The 20,686-nt window shown below is 41.2% G+C and overlaps 1 protein-coding gene across 1 annotated transcript in view; it reads right to left on the bottom strand.

Moving 5' to 3' along the window:
• Window positions 1-462: 462 nt before the first annotated feature.
• Window positions 463-20,686, bottom strand: part of FAM186A (family with sequence similarity 186 member A) — a gene marked incomplete at its 5' end in the record, with an annotated part of 58,992 nt that continues 38,768 nt past the window's right edge. Inside the window, 8 exons of the mRNA XM_032876511.1 lie at window positions 463-531; window positions 8,032-8,214; window positions 9,500-9,651; window positions 12,372-12,564; window positions 16,673-18,930; window positions 19,219-19,830; window positions 19,939-20,292; window positions 20,473-20,682. Of these exons, the coding sequence (XP_032732402.1) occupies window positions 510-531; window positions 8,032-8,214; window positions 9,500-9,651; window positions 12,372-12,564; window positions 16,673-18,930; window positions 19,219-19,830; window positions 19,939-20,292; window positions 20,473-20,682 (3,984 nt within the window). The remainder of the gene's footprint in view (window positions 532-8,031; window positions 8,215-9,499; window positions 9,652-12,371; window positions 12,565-16,672; window positions 18,931-19,218; window positions 19,831-19,938; window positions 20,293-20,472; window positions 20,683-20,686) is intronic.

Genomic DNA, 20,686 nt, shown 5'->3' with positions numbered 1-20,686 from the left:
GGTTTAGGTTCTGGGAGGTAGACTGTGCCACTTTGCCATCACGTCAGTGACCATATAATGTCCTTTTAATGAGAGCCTACCACAGTGTTTGTTGAAGTTTTGTGTTTCTAGTAATCTAGAGCAAAGGATTTTCTTTCTTGAGTGGTCATATTAATAGTTTAGGAATGAAGATGTTTAACCTAAAGAACAATAGGCGAATGTAAGAGCACAAAATAGGCAAAGCAGTGGAAGTGCCTGGGTGACTCAGTTGGTCAAGCCTCTGGCTTCTGACTTCAGTTGGGGTGATGGTCTTGGGGTCTTGGGATTGAGCCCTGCATCAGACTCCCTGTTCAGCGGCGAGTCTTCCTCTTCTGACTCTCTTCCTGCACCTGCTCTCTCTTTCTCTCTCAAATAAATAAATAAAATCTTAAAAAAAAAAAAGAGTAGGCAAATCAATGCATATACATGAAAGAGCAAAGCACCATTTTACTGCAGCACTGAAATTTACTTGCTTGTGTTTAATTTTACAGTCACTTGGGAATCTTCTTAAACCTGGAAACAAGACAAGAAAATTAATCTTATTATAAATTGAACTTAAATACATTTGTAGTAATATAGGTGATTCATAGGGAAAATAAGAGTGCTTCCAGAACTCACAAAGTTAAACTAGTAAAATTGATACGTGATCCCAATTTATAAAAGTCACATTAACAGGAGAGAGTGTTTCCCAGGAAGAGCAGAGCTTGACAATAGCTTATTATTTGTTAACCAGTCCTCTTATACGTTAGAGCATGACCAAATATTGACAATGGTTATTTCTGGGCATGGACTTCTCTGTATTTTTCAAATTTTCTATGATGAATGTGCCTTACTTTTGTAATTGGAAAAAAACAAATATTATTTTAGTGGAATTTTCATGGGGGAATCCCCATATAAGTATATAAACTTATGTAAGGATATTTGCTGCAGCATTGTTTGTAATGTTGAAAAATATAAAACTTCTGTCAGTAGGACAGTTCAATAAATTGTGATAGAACTATACAATGAATATCAAGCAATCAATAAGAATGATGATGTAAGTTTATAGTACCATAGAAAAAATTTAAAGATATACCGTCAAGTGAACCCCTTAAGCAGGTTAAAAAACATGTTCAGTAGGAGCACATTTTTTGTAACCAAAAAGCAAGTGCACAGAAATCTTTTGAAAAATATATGCAAGAAGTTGCTGCTCCATCCTAACAACATGTAAAAAGTTGAACAAACTCAAAACTAGCAACTCTTCTTGGATCCTTCAGAGAAGTGAGGCCATAGGACAAACTAATGCCCCCAAAGTGGAAAGACAGACAGGAAATACAGAGAATCACAACTTACTGGAGTAAAAATCCATGAGCAGACACTTCTGCAGGAATGAGTGCCTGGTAGAAAACTTACACTTTTTTCCTTTTAAGATTTTATTTATTTATTTGAGAGAGAGGACAACCAGGGGAGAGAGGGAGCAGGAGGTCCCCCACTGAGCAGGGAGCCTAGTAGGGGGCTCAATCCCAGGACTCTTGGGTCATGACCTGAGCCGAACCAACTGAGCCACCCACGAGCCCTGAAAACTTACACTTTAATTGATGAATTGCAGGAGGCTCAGTATGGACGAGAGAGTATCAGATTCCAGAGGTCCCAGTCAAAGAGATCTCTAGAATCTACCAGGTCCTCACAGTGAAGAGTGGAGAAAAATTCCCTTATGTTTCTCTCAGGAGAAGGGGGAAAATTAACCATTTTGAAAAGTACCGAAGCATACCATTCTTCTTAAATTCTGCTCTCAAGAGAAACTATTTTACCAAAGCCTAACCTATAGGGTTTTGTTAGGGCCTAACTTATTTGGAGGGAGGTAAATACCTAACTCTAGCCTTCTATGTAAGAAAAGAGAAATACCGAATTCCAGCTCCCTCTAGCCATCCTGTGCCACCAAAGGTGGGAATAAGGGATATTGAGAAGCACTGGTGAAGTTCACAGACCAGATGCATATGCTCTTCAAAGAACTGAGACCTAATCATAGGACTATACAGTGTTTCCCCTTCTCCTGTACCTTACACCACACCATTAAAGGCTTATTTTCCAGAGTTCCTTTCACCTATACGTCATGTCTGGATTTTAACAAAAGTTACCAGCATACTAAAAGGCAGAAAACATAGTTTGAGGAGACTGCATAAGCTTTGGACCAGAGTCAGATATTGTAGGGATGTTGGAATTATCATACTGGAAATTTAAAATGACTATGATTAATAGGCTTAGAACTTTGATGGAAAAAATACATAGGAACAGATAGATAATGTAAGCAGAGAGATGGATATTCTAAAAAGCAAGCAAAAAGAAATAATAGAGATCAAAAACACTAAAAAATGAAGAATGCCTTTGATGGCCTCATTAGTAGACTGGGTATGGCTGAGAAAAGAATTTCTGAGTTTGAGGATATGGTAATAGAAACTTCCAAAACTGAAAAGCAAAGGAAAAAAAAAAACTGAAGAAAACAGATATCCAACATTTATAGGACAACTGCAAAAGGTGTAACATATGTGTAATGGGAATACCAGAAGAAGAAAGAAAAGGACATATTTGTTTTATTTATTACTTTCTTTAGGATTTTATGTATTTGTCGAGAGAGAGAGAGCACAAGCAGGGGGAGCAGCAGGCAGAGAGAAAAGCAGACTCCCCGATGAGCTAGGAGCCCAATGCAGAACTCGATTCCAGGACCCTGGGATCGTGACCTGAGCCGAAGGCAGACACTTAACCAATTGAGCTACCCAGGTGCCCAAAAGGGACATATTTGAAGCAATACTGATGGAAAATTTCTTCAAATGAATGTCAGACACCAAACCACAGAACTAGACACTCATATAACACCAAGCAGGATAAATGCCCCCCAAAAAACCACACTTAAACATACCATATTCAAGGTAAAGAGTCTTGAAAGGAATCAGAGGGAAAAAAACACCTTACCTATAGAGGAGCAAAGAGAGGAATTACATCCAGTTTCTCAGAAAGAACATAAGCAAGAGAGAGGAGCATATTTAAAGTGTTGAAAGAAAAACTACCAACTCAGAATTCTGTGCCCTGCAAAATTTTTAAATGAAGGAGAGATACAGACGTTTTCAGACAAATAAAAATTGAGGGAATTTATAGCCAGTAAATCTGCTTCACACGAAGTGTTAAAAGACGTTCTTCAGAGAGAAGGGACATAATGTGAATCAGAAATTTGGCTCTATATGAAGATAGGAAGAGCACTGGAAGGAATAAATAAAGGTAAATTTTATTTTTCTTGTTCTTAACTGGTCTAACATAATAGTTGTTCAAAATAATAATAATAGCAACAATGTATCCAATGATGTATGCATGCTTATGTACAGGTTAAATGGATGAAGAAATGATACAAGGGATGGAGTGGGGGCAGTATTAGGACTATTTTGCTATTATAAGGTACTTGCACTATCCATGAAGCAGTGTAGTGTTATTTGAAAATGGGTTTGTTGTAAATATATAGTGCAAACTCTAGGGCATCAACTTTAAAAAATAATGAAAGAAGTATAAATGAAGAAAGGAGAGAAAATGGAATTATAAAATCTCAAAACTACAAAATGCAGAAAAAGTGTGAAAGATAAAAGAACAAGGGCAGTAAACAGAAAACAGTAACAAATATGGTAGATATTAACCCAAATATATCAATAATCACCTTAAATGTTTGTGATCTAAATACACTAATTAAAAGATAATGATTATCAGAGTGGATCCAAAAACAAGACCCAAATATATGTTGTCTACAGGAAACTGACTTTAAATATAAAAAGGGGTGCCTGGGTGGCTCATTCGGTTGAGCATCTGACTTTCGGTTTTGGCTTAGGTCATGGTCTTGTGAGTTGTGGGATGGAGCCCCAAAGTGGGCTCAACATTCAGCAGAGAGTCTGCTTAAAGATTCTCTCCTCTGCCCCACCCTCCACTCATGTGCTTTCTCTCTCTCTCTCTCATAAATAAATAAAATCTTAAAAATAAATAAATATAAAGACACATAGATTAAATGGGTAGAAAAAAATACCATGATAACACTAATCAAAAGAAAGTAGTAGTTATATTAATTTCAGACAGAGTAGACTTCAGAGCAGGGAAAGTTATCAGGGATAAAGAAGGGCATCTAATAATAAAGGTGTCAATACTCTAAGATGACATAATAATCATTAATGTTTTGTCTAACAGTAGAGCATCAAACTACAGGAGGCAAAAACTGGTAGAACTGCAAGGAGAAACAGGTGAATCCTCTGTTGTAGTAGGAGACTATAACAGTCCTCTATCAGAAGTGGACAGATACAGCAGGCAGAAAACTGTTAAGGCTATGGTTGAATCAACAGCACCATCAGTCAACTGGGTATAAATGACATCTCTGGACTATTTTATCCAACAGTAGCAGGTTATGGGGCACCTGGGTGGCTCAGTCGGTTAAGCGTCTGCCTTCAGTCAGGTCATGATGCTGCAGTCCCAGATCAAGTCCTGGATCGAGTCCCAAATCAGGATCCCTGCTTAGCAGGGAGTCTACTTTTACTTCTTCCTCTCCCTCTGCCCCTTCCCTGCTCCTACTCTCCCTCTCTCTTTCTGTCTCTCTCTCTCCCAAGTGAATAAATAAAAAATCTTTAAAAAAAATAGCAGGTTACACATTCTTTTCAAACTCACGTGACTATAGGAAACAGAATCCCTGACTAAGAATGGTTGTAAGGCCATTTATTGCTCACTTAACGAAATCCCAGAGGCAGGTGTACTCAGGGTTGTTCTAGTAACTAGATGTCATCAAGGACAGGGTTTTATTTATTTTCCTTCTCTGTATTCCTGGTGTATTGTCTTATCCTGTGGTTATCACCTTAGGATTACTAAAGATTGTAGTAGCTCCAAGCATCCCATCCAGACAGGAAGAGAAATTTTAGTTCCATTCACCTCTGTTGGAAATAGGGAGAAGGGGAACTGAGCAGTAGGGGGAGGTATTATTTATTTTAGTTTTGTTTTTAATGTTTATTTTAGGAGATAAAGCAAATGAAGCAATATGCTATTGGCCCTGGATCTTTACACATATTTTTTTCCTTCTGCCTGCCATTTATGATCTCTTGAATCCTTCCCACAATTGTATCTCAGTAACTAGTTATAGTAACTGATACATAGTAAGTAGTCAGTAAATATTTTTGTAAGGAAAGCAGGCATAGCAAAAGTAGAGTCAGTTTAACACAACTCATGTCTCCAAAACATATTGTCTAATATCAGGGGAAGTAAGTAATGCAGCAATCAAAATATGGAATGGTAAATGCTAGGATACTGTTAATTACAATGTGCTGTGGGAACACATAGGAGGAGGTAGAAAAGACAGCTCAGAAAGAACAATTGTTTAAACTGAGATCTAAAGAATAGTAGAAATAACCAAACCCAGAGGGAAAGAAAGTCTCTTGGTTTGTACATTAACTTCCACAAAGTGAAACAAATATAATCTTTTTTGAGGGAGGAAGAACTTGAAGAAATTCTAGTGAGAAAAAAAGGGGAGGATGGCAAATAGTAATTGATCATATATTGCCCATTATTACTAATTTTAGATGTCTTAAAACTGTATGATTTGTTTCTGGTTTTAGTGAAAAAAAATAAAGAAAATCCAAGACTTCAGTTCTCTTTCCTATAATGTCTTAATTTTTTTTACTGTTGTAAACATCTGCTACTCTAAAAGTTTTCAGGCATCTATCTATACAAGTTAGAAACTCCTAATACATATTTTATATATAGTAGCACATGAAAACAGAAGTTTTGACAAAGCGCAATGGACAGGTTGCCAAATTAAATACAGGATGCCTGGTTAGATTTAAACATTAGATAAACAAAAATAATTTTTTAGTGTAAGTATAAAGTTGCATGGACCATACTTATCCTAAATCACTTGTGTTTTTTTAAAAAAAAATTTTGAGAGAGAGCGTGCACGTGCATAAGTTGGGGGAAGGACAGAGGGACAAGCAGACTCTGCCAAGTGGAGACCCTAGCACGGGGCTTAATCCCAGGACCCTGAAATCATGACCGGAGCTGAAGTTAGACACTTAACCAACTGAGCCACTCAGGTGCCCCTAAATCATTTTTGTTTATTTGCAATTCAGATTTACCTAGATGTCCTATATTTTTATTTGCTAAATCTGGAAAGCCTAACAATAGATACGAGATTTCATAGAGGAATGCTAAACCAGGATCTACAAAGTAATTGACTCTTACTAACTCACTCTCAGTATGAAATGGTCAAGGAGAAGAGGATTTGGAGAGCACTCCTAACCTTTGTCCACTCTAAGAACTTACCACAGGCCCCCACATTTTGGAGGCCCATAGAATGGGGCCTGGTTCAATCTCTGAAAAAAGGCTGAGGCTATGATTGATTGGCTAGATGCACTAATAGTAGAAGCAAAGAAGAAGCTGCTGCTGCATTGGGATAAGACTTCAGAGTTTACCTGGACAAAGTAAGCTCCACTTTTTCCAATAGACTAGACATGGGTCATATATATATACACCTACCCAAGAAAGATGGCAAAGAGTTGTCATGGATTCTGTCCAGAAGGGCTGCATAAATATGCAAACACATCTGAGTATAGAAAAGCTGGAGGTATCACAAATGTCAACAACCAGTTAGAACAGAAATATATATATTTGAGAGAGAGTGTGCAGCTGGGGGTGGAGCAGAGGGAAGGGAGAAAGAATGTTAAGCAGACTCTGAACTGAGCATAGAGCCCGACATGGGGCTCGATCTCACAACTCTGAGATCATGACCTGAGCTGAAATCAGGAGTCGGATGCGTTAACGGACTGAACCACCCAGATGCCCCAGAACTGAAATATATTTGACAAGATCAAGAAATCTGCAGATGAGATTTTCAGTGATGGTAATCTCCAAGGAACTGACCAAAGTACCTTACGAAAGAGTCAGCTTTAGAAATCTCCCAGATCTAGGAAACACTGATGTTAGAAAACACAACAGTAATAGTCAATCACAACTTCCCATTTCCTCTCTCTCTTCTCTAGAGCTCTAATCTCTAAAGGGTCCCCTAGTGGCAAGCTAGAAAAGTAGGGAGAGAAGCAGTAGGCCAGAAAAAAGCAGCTGTTAATATTCTCCTTCTCTAACTGTAAGTTGTAATAGTCTTAGCTGGAAGAGAGAAGCCTCAACTTTAAAACAAAACAAAGATTTACTTATATATAATTCTGGACATTTTACCAACCAGATGAACATATTACTGAGATGTTACCAGAAATGTCACAGAACAACCTCAGTTTTCATCCAGAGGCCTGCTGAGTAAATGTAGAGATAAAATGTCACTTTGGAAAATAACTTGGAAATTTCTTATAAAAGTTAAACATAACACTTATCTAACCCATCAGTCTCACTCCTGGGCATTTACCTAAGAGAAATGAAAACTTACCTTCAACCCAAAACCTGTTTATAGGGTGCTTGGGTGGCTCAGTTGGTTAAGCATCTGCCTTCAGTTCAGGTCATGATCTCAGGGTCCTGGGACTGAGCTTCACATTGGGCTTCTCCCTCTCCCTGTGCCTGCTGTTCCCCTTGCTTTTGCTCTCTCCATCACTTGCTCTCTCTCTCTCAAATAAATAAAATCTTTTTTTAAAAACCTGTTTATGAATTTTATAGCAGTTTAATTTATAATTGCCCAAATCTGAAAACAACTCAAATGTCTTTCACTTGGTAAATGGATAAAAATATGTGATACAGCGATACAAGGGAATAATACCAGTCCGTAAATAAAAAGGAATGAATTAGTGATACATATAATGTGGATGAGTCTCATAGGAGTTACACTAAGTGAAAAAAGCCAGATTCAAAAGGTTACATACTGTATATCTCTACTTATACTGCATTCTGGAAAAGGTAATGTCTAACTTTACAACAAGCACCAGCTTTTGGTCACTCCCTGGTGCTAGAAGATAAGGTCAAGTTAGGGAAACAGAAGGTATATGACCAAAGGCCCAATTACCAAAGTGCTCCCATTCCTTAACTTACTGTGATTTAACGGATGCGAGAGATTTTCTGAAGGTAGACTGAACATCTAACTGGAGTAGCATAGGAATATCTGGGTACCCACCCAGCTGGGCCCAGAGCGAATGTATTGATGTCTTCTCTGTTATTGGGTAGCTTGAAGTTGACAGATCAGCGTTCCAGATAGCTCTCATTTGGTCTTCTTGTCTAGAGAATCAGAGACACTAATTGAAAGCGCCAAACTCTCCTGAACTCTATATCCAATTAAAATGTATGAATCTTATTTTCCCCTTTTCTCTTCCCCACCGTCTTATCCTATAATGTCCTGTCTGGCACTAAAGAACATTAGCTATGTCCACTTTGACTGAGCAATGGATTAAAATAGCAGAATTTGCTGAAAGAGCTTTTTTTTTCTTCCCTGAAAGTGCATTTTCACTGAAGTCATGAAGTAATGACTTCACCTAGTAATCTATTTTAAAACTATCTTCTTAGTTTCGTGGAGTATATAAACCATATCCAGATTTTTTTTCCCCCAGCAATGTTCTTTTCCATTCCTTACCAAAGCTTCTACCTTCTTTTTTTTTAATAAAAAAAAAAGGAAAAAAGTAATGTTTCTAAGTTCCTTTATTCTGTTAAACTAATTTGTTTCATGGTAAGGAAAATCAGTTTCATTTTTTTATAAGACCAGCTTTATTTTTAAATTTATTTAATCTATTTAATTTTTTGAAGTTGAACTAATTTATTAGCTGAGCAAAAGTAAAACAATTCAAATTCAAACAGAATTCAAATAACAAATGTTCCACAAATCTATAAATGTATGTCCTCATATGATTACTGAAATGAAGCTTTCATCTGGAAAAATCTATTGAGACTAAGTTATGATTCAGTTAGATATAAGTTCAAAAGTATAGACAAAGTATTCTAACACTTCATTCAATAAGCTCTGCCTGGTCCAACCATTTATTTAAAGTCTTTAGCATTCATAGTTAATGACATGGAAAAAATAGACACCTAGCTGGATCTTTGGGGTAAGCCCGTGCATGTGAGATGAGACATCCAAAACACATTATAAAGAAGGGATGTCACAGCTTATATCCCTCCGGGACCATAATTTTCATGTCACCTGTGGGAACAAGAGAGCCCCTGTCTTGGGATTGTTATAAAGGAGGGCCACTAAAGGGAAAACTGGACTTAATCATTCTTGGAAAGGAACAGACAAGGAGCAGACCAGCATCATATTTTTAAAAAAGGAACTAAAATAAATAAATAAATAAATAGGAACTCAAAATTAGATGTTAAATATTTAAGTAGAAATATGTGTAAATAATCTTCTTATTAAATTGGCTAAGAAAGTCAATACTACCTTAGACTTTCTACTGCACCATATCATAATTGTGGGGAAAGAGAAGCTTTTGGGCAGGAAAAAAAAAAAGTATTAGGTCCCACATATCATCCAAATACGGTTTAATGTCAGTCTTTTTCAAGCACATACCGTAATTTCTTGAATGTGTCAGACTTTCTATCTTCTTCTATTAGCAGCTCTAGGAATGGCTGCTGAACAAATTTGGCAGAGGCAGGTATCTCCTTTTTGTCAGTGATCAAAGGTATGGGCCAACTAAGATTCAATTTATACATCTCTTGAAGCTAAAAACAAATAAATCGGTAAAGGTAAAAAAGAGTCAGAGTCTTTAAGAAGTTCTGAGCAGGCCCTAGCTAAACTGTGACTCTTTCTTTTCCATGGACTTGCAAATCCTTTTTCTCCATCCTCTTTCTCTCTTCCTCCAATCACACCTCCACTTCCAACACACAATTTCAGAGGTGGCACTATGTTATATAAAAACCTTTGTCCTGGGCGCCTGGGTGGCTCAGTGGGTTAAAGCCTCTGCCTTCAGCTCAGGTCATCCCAGGGTCCTGGGATCGAGCCCCACATCGGGCTCTCTGCTTGGCAGGGAGCCCGCTTCCCCTTCCCTCTCTGCCTGCCTCTTTGCCTACTTGTGATCTCTGTCTGTCAAATAAATAAAATCTTAAACAAACAAACAAACAAACAAACCTTTGTCTGAGGAGCCTCAATGGCACAGTAGGTTAACCATCTGACTCTTGGTTTGGGCTCAGGTCATGATCTCAGGGTCGTGGGATCGAGCCCCAAGTAGGGCTCTGCACTCAGCATGAAGTCTTAAGATGCCCTCTTCCTTTTACCTCTCTCCCCCACACTCTCCTGCTTGCTCACATTCTCTCTCAAATAGATAAATAAATCTTTAAAAAAACAAAACGAACAAACAGAAAAACCCCTCAATCCTGTATAACCTGTAGTCCTAGTCCTCTCATTTCCTAGCTGTGTGACTTTGGGTTAGTTGCTAATTTTATCTGCACCTTTCTCCTCATTTCTAAAACAAGGATAATAACACAGGGTTGTTGTGGGTGTTGTGTAAGATAAAATATATGAATACACATCATAAATTGTGAAGCACTAGGCAAATCTAATGATAGCTAACACTTACTGAATACTTGCTGAATGTAACATGCTTTTTATATATTAATTCATTTGGTATTTCCAACAATCTTATGAAGTGAGTAATGTTATTATCCTCATCTTACCTTTGAGATCTGAAGCTCAGAAAATTTATACCTTGCCCAAGGTCTCTTAGCTAACATGTGGCAAAGCTGATTTGAACCCACACAATCTGGTAGGAGAACCAACCTCTTGAGTGTAAGGTATTTGTTCATTTCTACCCTCTTCTCCCTTTTGCTTTTTTCTCTCCCATCTTATGCCTTGATAACCACTTCATCATCTAGATCGTGGATCCCCTGATCCCAGACCCTTATTCATCCCCTGAAATGTCCTAGATACGTGATTCCTGTTAGATAGTTCATGACACTGCCAACTCAGCTTGCTTTATTCCACCTACATTGACCATATTTTCCAAACCAAAACCTCAAAAGTATCCTTTTTTTTTTTTTTTTGGTCAAAGAGCTTTAATATTTGAAATATCACTGTTCTAGAAAATTCAGAATATGTCTGATTTGGACCAACTATGGTAAGAAATGTCTTTGTACCTTCTAAAGCATCAAGTAATTTTATACATTAATTTAGTGAAAGCAAAGAATATATAGATATAAAATACTCCTAGAATACCAAGAATGTTCTAAAACTCCATGCTGGAGCATGTAGTGGGAGCATGTAATCCCAGAGCAAAGAACTCTAATCTCAGCTTTATAACTTTTTGGAAGTTATATCTTCCAAAAAGTGATATATCTATCACTCTCAAAAGCATACTAATGATTATCTCAGAGGAGCTTTGGGACATAATGAGTGGGTATCAGAGTTTAACAGGATCTTCTGGGCCTGGTGCTATATAAGCAAGTTAAATAAACTCTTACCTCCTTTATTGTATACTCATTCTATTAAATTTTGCTTTCTGATAGGTTTTTTTAAAAAAGATTTTATTGCTTAGTAATCTCCACACCCAATGTAGGGCTTGAACCACACCCTGAGATCAAGAGTTGCATCCTCCACTGACTGAGCCAGCCAGGTACCCCACTTTCTGATAGTTTTGAGGAGGGAAGTAACCATCATGAATCAGTTGGAGAGTGGTGACTTTAAGAGGTTTCATATCTAGAGGCTGGTAGATGCAGGTTGACTAGAAGGAGTTGAGCATTTATGGACATCTCCCCCATTCTAATCTTTTCCCATCTAGAGAGTCCAGCCAGTATCCCTAATGTCAAGTTAGGAGTTTTTACTGGGGTCATGGTATACTGGCTTGAATGGTGAACTCCTCAAAAGATAATGTTTCCCAGAATCTATGAATGTGACCTTATTTGGCAAAAGGGTCTTTACAGATATAATTTAAGGATGTCAAGATGAGATTACCCTGGATTGACCAGGTGGGTCCTATATCCAATGACACGTGGCTTTAAGAGAGACAGAAGAGAAGACATAAGACACACTGGGAAGAAGGCCAGGGGAAGGTCAGAGGCAAAGGTCGAAGTTATGCAGCTATAAGCCAAGGAAAGCCAAGGATTGTCAGCAGCTACCAGAGTTCAGGAGAGAGGCATGGAACAAATATCTCCTTCAGAGTGTCCAAAAGGAACAAACCCTGCCAACACCTTGATTTCATGAACTGGCCTCCAGAACTGCAAGGGAATATATTTGTGTTGTCTTAAGCCATCAGGTTTGTGGCAATTTGTTACAGCAGCCCGAGGAATATATTTGTGTTGTCTTAAGCCATCAGGTTTGTGGCAATTTGTTACAGCAGCCCAAGGAGACTAATATACATGGTATCTCCAGGTAAATGTTGTTTTTCCAAGCTTACCACTTTTCATTTTTCTTACAACACACTAGGGAGGGGAAATATAAAACAAGTTACCTGGCTAAATAAGAACATCATTTTCCTCAGGCACTGATTCCGTTTCTGCTCTAAAGACTTCTGTTTGTTGGTCCAGACCTGCATCATCTTTTTCTGGTAGTCATCAATTCTGTTTAGCATTATGAAGAGGTTCTGGGTCTCATAACCTTTCCCAGTGTTTTGGAGGGCTTGTAATCGTCTGATTATGTTGTTTCTTGAAAAAAATTTAACAAGAATGAGATTGATATAACGACTGACCCTAACTCAGCTAACCTGGGCCTAGTTATTTTCAGTTCTCATCCTTAGTAAGTAGAGTGGGATGTGATAGGGGTGGGAGACTTGCTTAATGAGACCTTAATCTAGTTTCTTATATGACTTTATTTTAAAAAATCTATGATTGTCAAGTTTTCATTAACTTGAGTTTTTTAGTGTTATAATAGTGTTGCTTATTATTTTAATATTATTTTAATAGTTTTATATTTTAATATATTAATATACAAACATATTTAATATGTTGTTTTAATATTAAAATTTTGGTATTGATATGTATTAGATATATAGAAGGTAGTTAATACAGTTGTGAAAAAGTCATTGTCCTTGCCTTCAAAGCACTTACAAGCCAGAATGGGAGACTAATAAGTTAACTGTGTCAAAGACAATGAAACAAATGCTAAATAGACATATAAACATGCTGTTGGAGCAAAAAAAGAGAGCACAATTCATACAAGAGAAATAAAGAAGGCCTCATAGGAAGATGTTGCATAGGATCTTGAAGAACAGTGATAAAAATATACTCTCTCTCTTGACAATAACATGTACCACCACATTTGAGCCTTCTGAACAGATAGTGTTTTGCCATCTCTGTTCTACAGGAGAGGAAAAGGAATCTGAGCAAAGTTAAGTAATTTTCTGAAGTTATATAATTAATAAATATCAGATTTGGGAAGCAAACCCAAATCATCTCTATTCCTACAATACCAGTATTTCTCAAAATGTGGTCCGTGATCACCTGGACTGAATGAATCATTTGGGCAGAGGTGATGGGGTGGTGGTGGTGCTTATTGAAAAGGCGGATTCCAGTGAAAGTGCAAGTTTCTCCGAAAGAAGAATGTAAATCTCAGTGGCTAAAAACAAAATTTTACTTGTTGCTCGTACTACAAATCCATCATGGTTCATCAGGGAGCGAGCTTCATTGTATACTCTCAAGGACACAGGCTATCTGAAGAGCCATCACCTTGAGCAAAGTGGGTTATGTCAGAGGAAAAGGAGACTCGGGAGGGTCTCAAACTAATAATGACAAGCTCAGCACAGAAATGACATATACCAATTCTGCTTACATTTCATTGAAGAGTCCTGGCAAACAGCACTAATGACTATCACAAAGATTCAGCATCATAATAAAACTACAATGAATAATAAAAAAATAGAAGTGACTCATCTATATGCAACCAACAAAAAATAATGAAAAGTCTCTATATAGACCTAAATGATACAAGAATCTATGATGAAGGTACATTCAAATCTATAGGGGAAAAGGTAGATTATTTTGTTAGTAGTATTGGAGCAACTGGGTAGCCATGTAGAAAAAAGTCACATTCATATCTCTCAACAGAAAGTTGTGAATCAGAGACTTAAATGTAAAAGAAAAAAAAAAAGCTAATAACCAACTATAAAAGTTTCAGAAGAAACCTAGAAAGAATTTTTTATATTTCTCAGAGTGGAGTGGGTCTTTCTAAATAAGGTACAAAATATTTTTGAAAATAGTGAACCTGGGGTGCCTAACTGGCTCATTGGTAGAACATGTGACTCTCAATCTCAGGACTGTGAGTTCAAGCCCCACATTGAGCATGCAATCCACTTAAAAAAAAAAAAAACCAGAATAAATAATCCCATTAAAAAATGGGCTGAAGGGGTGCCTGGGTGGCTCAGTGGGTTAAAACCTCTGCCTTCAGCTCAGGTCATAATCTTCAGGGTCCTGGAATCAAGCCCCACGTCGGGCTCTCTGCTTAGCGGTGAGCCTGCTTTCCTCCTCTCTCCCTCTCTGCCTGCCTCTCTGCCTACTTGTGATCTCTGTCTGTCAAATAAATAAATAAATAAATAAAATCTTTAAAAAAAATGGGCTGAAGATATGAACAGACATTTTTCCAAAGAAGATAGCCAAATAGCTAACAGACACATGACAAGATGCTCAACATCACTCATCAGCAGGGAAATACAAATCAAAACTACAATGAGATATCACCTCACGCCTGCCCAAATGGGTAAAATTTATCAATTCAGGAGACAATAGATGTTGGCAAGGATGTGGAGAAAGGGGAATCTTCTCGCACTATTGGTGGGAATGCAAACTGGTGCAGCCACACTGGAAAACAGTGTAGAAGTTCCTCAAAAAGTTAAAAATAGAACAACCCTACCACCCAGCAATTGCACTAGTAGGCGCTTACCCAAAGGATAAAACAATAGTAATTCAAAGGGGCACATCCACTATGTTTATTGCAGCATTATCACAATAGCCAAATTATGGCAAGAACCCAATTGTCCCTCAACTGATGAATGGATAAAGAAGGGGTGGGTGTGTGTGTGTGTGTGTGTGTGTGTGTGTGTGTGTGATGGAATATTACTCAGCCATCAAAAATAACGAAATCCTGCTGTTTGCAACTATGTGGATGGAACTAGAGTGTATTATGCTAAGCAAAACAAGTCAGGGCACCTGGGTGGCTCAGTGGGTTAAGCCTCTGCCTTCGGCTCGGGTCATGGTCTCAGTGTCCTGGGATCGAGGCCTGCATCAGGCTCTCTGCTCAGCAGGGAGCCTGCTTCCCTTTCTCTCTCTCTCTGCCTGCCTCTCTGCCTACTTGTGATCTCTTGTCTGTCAAATAAATAAATAAAATCTTAAAAAAAAACAAGTCAGTCAGAGAAAGGCAAATAACGTATGATTTCATTCATATGTGGATTCGAAGAAACAAAACAGATGAACATAGGAGAAGGGAAGGAAAAATAAGATGCAGAGAGGGAGGCAAACCATAAGAGAGGCTTAAATATAGGGAACAAACTGTGGGGATGAGGGTGGGAGGATGGAGTAATTGATGGGCATTAAGGAGAGCACTTGATGTAATGAGCACTGGGTGTTGTATGCAACTGATGAATGACCAAATTCTAATCCTGAAACTAATATTACACTATATGTGAACTAACTTGAATTTATTTATTTATTTATTTATTTATTTTTTAGATTTTATTCATTTATTTGTCAGAGAGAGAGAGGGAGAGAGAGCGAGCACAGGCAGACAGAATGGCAGGCAGAGGCAGAGAGAGAAGCAGGCTCCCTGCCGAGCAAGGAGCCCGATGTGGGACTCGATCCCAGGGCGCTGGGATCATGACCTGAGCCGAAGGCAGCTGCTTAACTAACTGAGCCACCCAGGCGTCCCCTAACTTGAATTTAAATAAAATTTTGAAAGCATGAAAAATGAATGAATGAATAAATACATAAATGAAATAAATGTTCTGATTATATCTTGAAGAAGTTTGGTTTTGTACCTTGTTCTAATCCTTAGTTCCCAAATCAATTCAGTCCTCAAAAAATGTGAATTTCATGAGAACAGGGTACTTTGCCTGTTATTATTTGCCTGTTATTCACTGCTGTATCCCTAGCCCCTAATATAATACTTGCCACATTTAACAAAGATTTATTGGATAAATGATATGTTTTCCTATAATTTATATATAAATAATAATAATACGTAATATTAATAACCTTTTCCAGTACAGATTTAGTTTGGCATCTTATAATTTTAGGTAAAAGATATCCCCAAAACAATAATTTGGTAATTAGGATAACAAGACAATTTTCACTTTCCCTATTTCTGCAGTTTTTAAAAAATCAGGACCAGGACCTTCCATGTCACTTCAGCAGCAAAGTTGCCGTGGCAACAACTTGTATATAACCTGCCATTTCCTGTTTCAAGAATCATACAACTTCTGGTGAACCCAAGAAGATGAAAGAAATTTGGAATACTTAGAAGTTTAGAATAATTGGGACCAAGCTTTTAAAGTTGGTATTTTGGAGATCAACCATGATCCACAAAATATATCTTAGTATCTCTGCTAGAGATATAAATGGATGAAATAGATCATGTTACATGACATTTTTATTTCCAAAAAAAGTATATCTCCTTTTGGTATCTTAAATAGGCTTCATCCCACAGACCTATAATACTCTAGAACATCTAATATGACAGATATGTATATACTTATAGGACAATGAAGGGAGGATATTTGAAATCAGGACTAAACCAGAAAACTGGACATTCAGTATTTACATCTACCTTGCACGCTGGATCAGCCTGTAAGCAATGTACTTGCGGAATAGGTATCCCAGCCGAACTGTGTCTGTATGAAGTGTTTCAATTATGAGATTCCTAGCTGTTGTGTGTAGCTGTGAAGGGAGTCCAGAAGATTTTGTGGCCTGATTTAAGAGTACCAGGTTCTTTCTCTGAGCTTCCACATCAACAAAATACCTCTGCTCTTTGAGCTCTTGGGGAGAGGAAGGGGGCACCATCATCTTAGGTTTCTTGGTAACTGAAACTGAAGTCAGTATCCAGGACTTATCTATAGGGGGGAACTGGGTTTTCTGGTCCCATTCAGATGATGAGATCTGTGACGTTTTGGGCAGTTTAGTAAAAAGAGACTTCACGAGAGGGGGAAGGGCCCTCCCACCAACGTAAGGGGTGTGTGATACTGGTGTCCTGTAATCGGTGAGATAGGACTGAAATGTTCTATATTGTTCTGTGGCAATAGGATCATGGCATGTCTGGAATTCTTCAGAAGTGTCAGAGATCCCTGATATTTGGAAGTTCTTAGCAGTAAAAGGGACTGATTTAGATTTCAGAGAAGAAATAATTGCCAATCTTTCCTTACTTTCCTTAGCCATAGAAGAGGACATATCTTTCTGGGGCTTTCCAGGGGTTAGGGAGGTCCATAGTGTTGGAGGATGCCCAGGGGTGGGAGGGATCCCCAGTGGGAAAGTTTGATGCTGCTCAAGAGTAGAAGGGACTTGTGGATAGAGAGATTGCTCATAGATGGCAGGGAGCCGGAATGCCTGGGGCTTCTCAGAAAGTGTTAAGGGTCTAGGTTCCAGGATGGAGGAAGTCCCAGGAACCAAGGGCTTCCTAGGGGAAAGAGGAGCCAAGAGAGTAGAAAACTGCGGGGAGGAGAGTGGAACTCCAGATATAAGGGGCTGCCTGGGGGCAAGCGGGGCCTCTGATATCAGAGGTAGCTGAGGAGTCCAAGAGTCTCTTAAGAACTTTCTAGAACTAAAAAGGGTCTCCGGTGCAAGCTTCCCAGAGGCCAGAGGGACCTCTGGTGCTACAAACTGAACAGTTTGACCTTCAGAAACCAGGGTCTGTTTAGAGGAAGGAAAAGTCTGTGGTACCAGGAGCTTCTCAGGGTCAGAAGGAATTCTCATTCCTAGCAATTTCCCAGGGGCTTGGGAAAGAGGGGACCCTGATACCTGCAAAGGAGTAGGAGAGACCTCAAATGCAGAGGACTTCTCCACAATAGGAGCAGAGGCTGGGGCCTGCCTAGGACTTGATGTAAAGGATTTCCCAGGGAGGACAGAAGCCTTCAATCTTTGAAAAGATCTAAGACCGGAAGGAGCCAATGTGGGGAACTGCTTAGAAATGTGAGGACCACCTGGTGTAATGGGTTTATCAGTAACAGGAATGATCCCAACTTTCAGGGTATGTTCTAAAGGAGGTTGGGGCCCAAGTGGTGAGGGCTGTACCCTTGATTGTTGGTCCTCCTCAGACATGAGAGTAATACCCATGGGTTGGGATTGTCCTGGGATGAAGGGAGCTCCCAAAGTTTGCACTTGCTCAAGGGGAGATTCTATAGCACAAAATTTATCTGAGGTGAGAGGGACCCCAGATTTCTGGAAGTGTTCTGGAGAGAAAGAAACCCCTAATGCTTGAGCCTGTTCTAAGGAGAGAGGGGCACCTAAACCTTGGGTTTGTTCAGGGGTACAAGGGACAGCTGACAACCAGGGACTTTCTGGAGTAATAGAGACCCCCGATTCCCAGGCCTGTGCTACAGTGAAAGGAGACCCCCATGCCTGAAGTTTCCCAGGAGTGAGTGTGAAACCCAAGCTCTGGCATTTCTCAGGAGTTAGGGTGACCGCCAGTGCTTTGAACTGGTCAGGGGTAAGAGTGATGCCATTTGCCTGGATCTGTTGAGGGGTGAGAGTGAGCCCCAGGGCCTGGGCCTGCTCAGGGGTGAGAGGGATCTCCTGTGCCTGGGCCTGCTCAGGGATGAGAGTGATCCCCAGTGCCTGGGCCTGCTGAGGAGTGAGAGTGATCTCCTCTTCCTGGGCCTGCTCAGGTGTAAAAGTGATCCCCAGGGCCAGGGCCTGTTGAAGGGTAAGAGTAATCTCCTGTGCCTGGGCCTGCTCAGGGGTAAGCGTCATCCCCAGTGTCTGGGCTTGCTGAGGGGTGAGAGTGATCCCCAGTGCCTGGGCCTGTTGAGGAGTGAAAGTCATCCCCTCTGCCTGGGCTTGCTGTGGGGTGAGAGTGATCCCCAGGGCCTGGGCCTGTTCAGGAGTGAGGGTGATCCCCGGTGCCTGGGCCTGCGGGGGGGTGAGAGTCATCCCTTGTACCTGGGCCTGCTCTGGAATGAGTGTGGCCCCTAGTCCCTGGGCTTGCAGGAAGTCGTGTGTCATCCCTAGTGCCTGGGCCTGTTCAGGGGTGAGAGCCATCCCTAGTGCCTCAGCCAGCTGGGGTGTGAGAGTGATCCCCTGTGCCTGGGCCTGCTGGAGTGTGAGAGGAATCCCTAGTGCCAGGGCTTGCTGAGGGGTGAGAGTGATCCCCTGGGATTGGGCCTGCTCAGGGGTGAGAGTGACCCCCAGTGCCTGGGCCTGCTGGGGGCTGAGAGTCATCCCCAGTACCTGGGCTTGCTGGGGGATGGGAGTGATCCCCTGTGCTTGGGCCTTTTCGGGAGTGAGCGTGATCCCCAATGCCTGGGCCTGTGGAGGTGTGAGTGTGATCCCCTGTGCCTGGACTTGCTCAGGGGTGAGAGTCATCCCCAGTGCCTGGGCCTGCTGGGGAGTGAGAGTGATCCCCTGTGCTTGGGCCTGTTCGGGGGTGAGCGTGATCCCCAATGCCTGGGCCTGTGGAGGTGTGAGTGTGATTCCCAGTGCCTGGGCCTGTGGAGGTGTGAGTGTGATCCCCAATGCCTGGGCCTGTGGAGGTGTGAGTGTGATCCCCTGTGCCTGGACCTGCTCAGGGGTGAGAGTCATCCCCAGTGCCTGGGCCTGCTGGGGAGTGAGAGTGATCCCCTGTGCTTGGGCCTGTTCGGGGGTGAGAGTGATCCCCAATGCCTGGGCCTGTGGAGGTGTGAGTGTGATCCCCTGTGCCTGGACCTGCTCAGGGGTGAGAGTCATCCCCAGTGCCTGGACCTGCTGGGGTGTTATAGTGATCCCCTGTGCTTGGGCCTGTTTGTGGGTGAGCATGATCCCCAATTCCTGGGCCTGTGGAGGTGTGAATGTGATTCCCAGTGCCTGGGCCTGTGGAGGTGTGAGTGTGATCCCCTGTGCCTGGACCTGCTCAGGGGTGAGAGTCATCCCCAGTGCCTGGGCCTGCTGGGGAGTGAGAGTGATCCCCTGTGCTTGGGCCTGTTCGGGGGTGAGTGTGATCCCCAATGCCTGGGCCTGTGGAGGTGTGAGTGTGATCCCCAGTGTCTGGGTCTGCTCAGAAGTGATAGTGATCCCCTGTGCCTGGGCCTGCTGGGGGGTGAGAGGGATCCCCTGTGCTTGAGCCTGTTCAAGGGTGAGAGTGACCCCCAGTGCCTGGGCCTGCTGAGGTGTGAGAGGGATCCCCTGTGCCTGGGCCTGCTGGTGGGTGAGAGTCACCCCCAGTGCCTGGGCCTGCTGAGGTGTGAGAGGGATCCCCTGTGCCTGTGCCTGTGCCTGCTGGGAGATGAGAGTCATCCCCAGTGCCTGGACCTGCTCAGGGGTGAGAGTGATCCCCTGTGCCTGCTCATCAGTGAGGGTGAACCCCAGTTCTTGGGCCTGCTGAGGGGTGAGAATTATCCCTTGTGTCTGTGCCTGCTCATCAGTGAGGGTGAATCCCAGTGCCTGGGTCTGCTGGGGAGTGAGAGGGATCCCCAGTGCTTGGGCCTGTGGAGGAGTGAGTGTGGTCCCCCATGCCTGGGCCTGCTCAGGGGTGTGTGTGATCCCTAGTGCCTGGGCCTGTGGAGGGGTGAGAGTGATCCCCTGTGCCTGGGCCTGTTCGGGGGTGAGCATGATCCCCAATGCCTGGGCCTGTGGAGGTGTGAGTGTGATCCCCTGT

Source organism: Lontra canadensis, unplaced genomic scaffold, assembly GCF_010015895.1.
Source record: "Lontra canadensis isolate GAN:19392208 unplaced genomic scaffold, GSC_riverotter_1.0 scaffold59, whole genome shotgun sequence".
NCBI classification, from domain to species: Eukaryota; Metazoa; Chordata; class Mammalia; order Carnivora; family Mustelidae; genus Lontra; species Lontra canadensis.
Note: the sequence above shows the minus strand (reverse complement) of the source record. Positions and strands in the feature narration are given on the sequence as shown.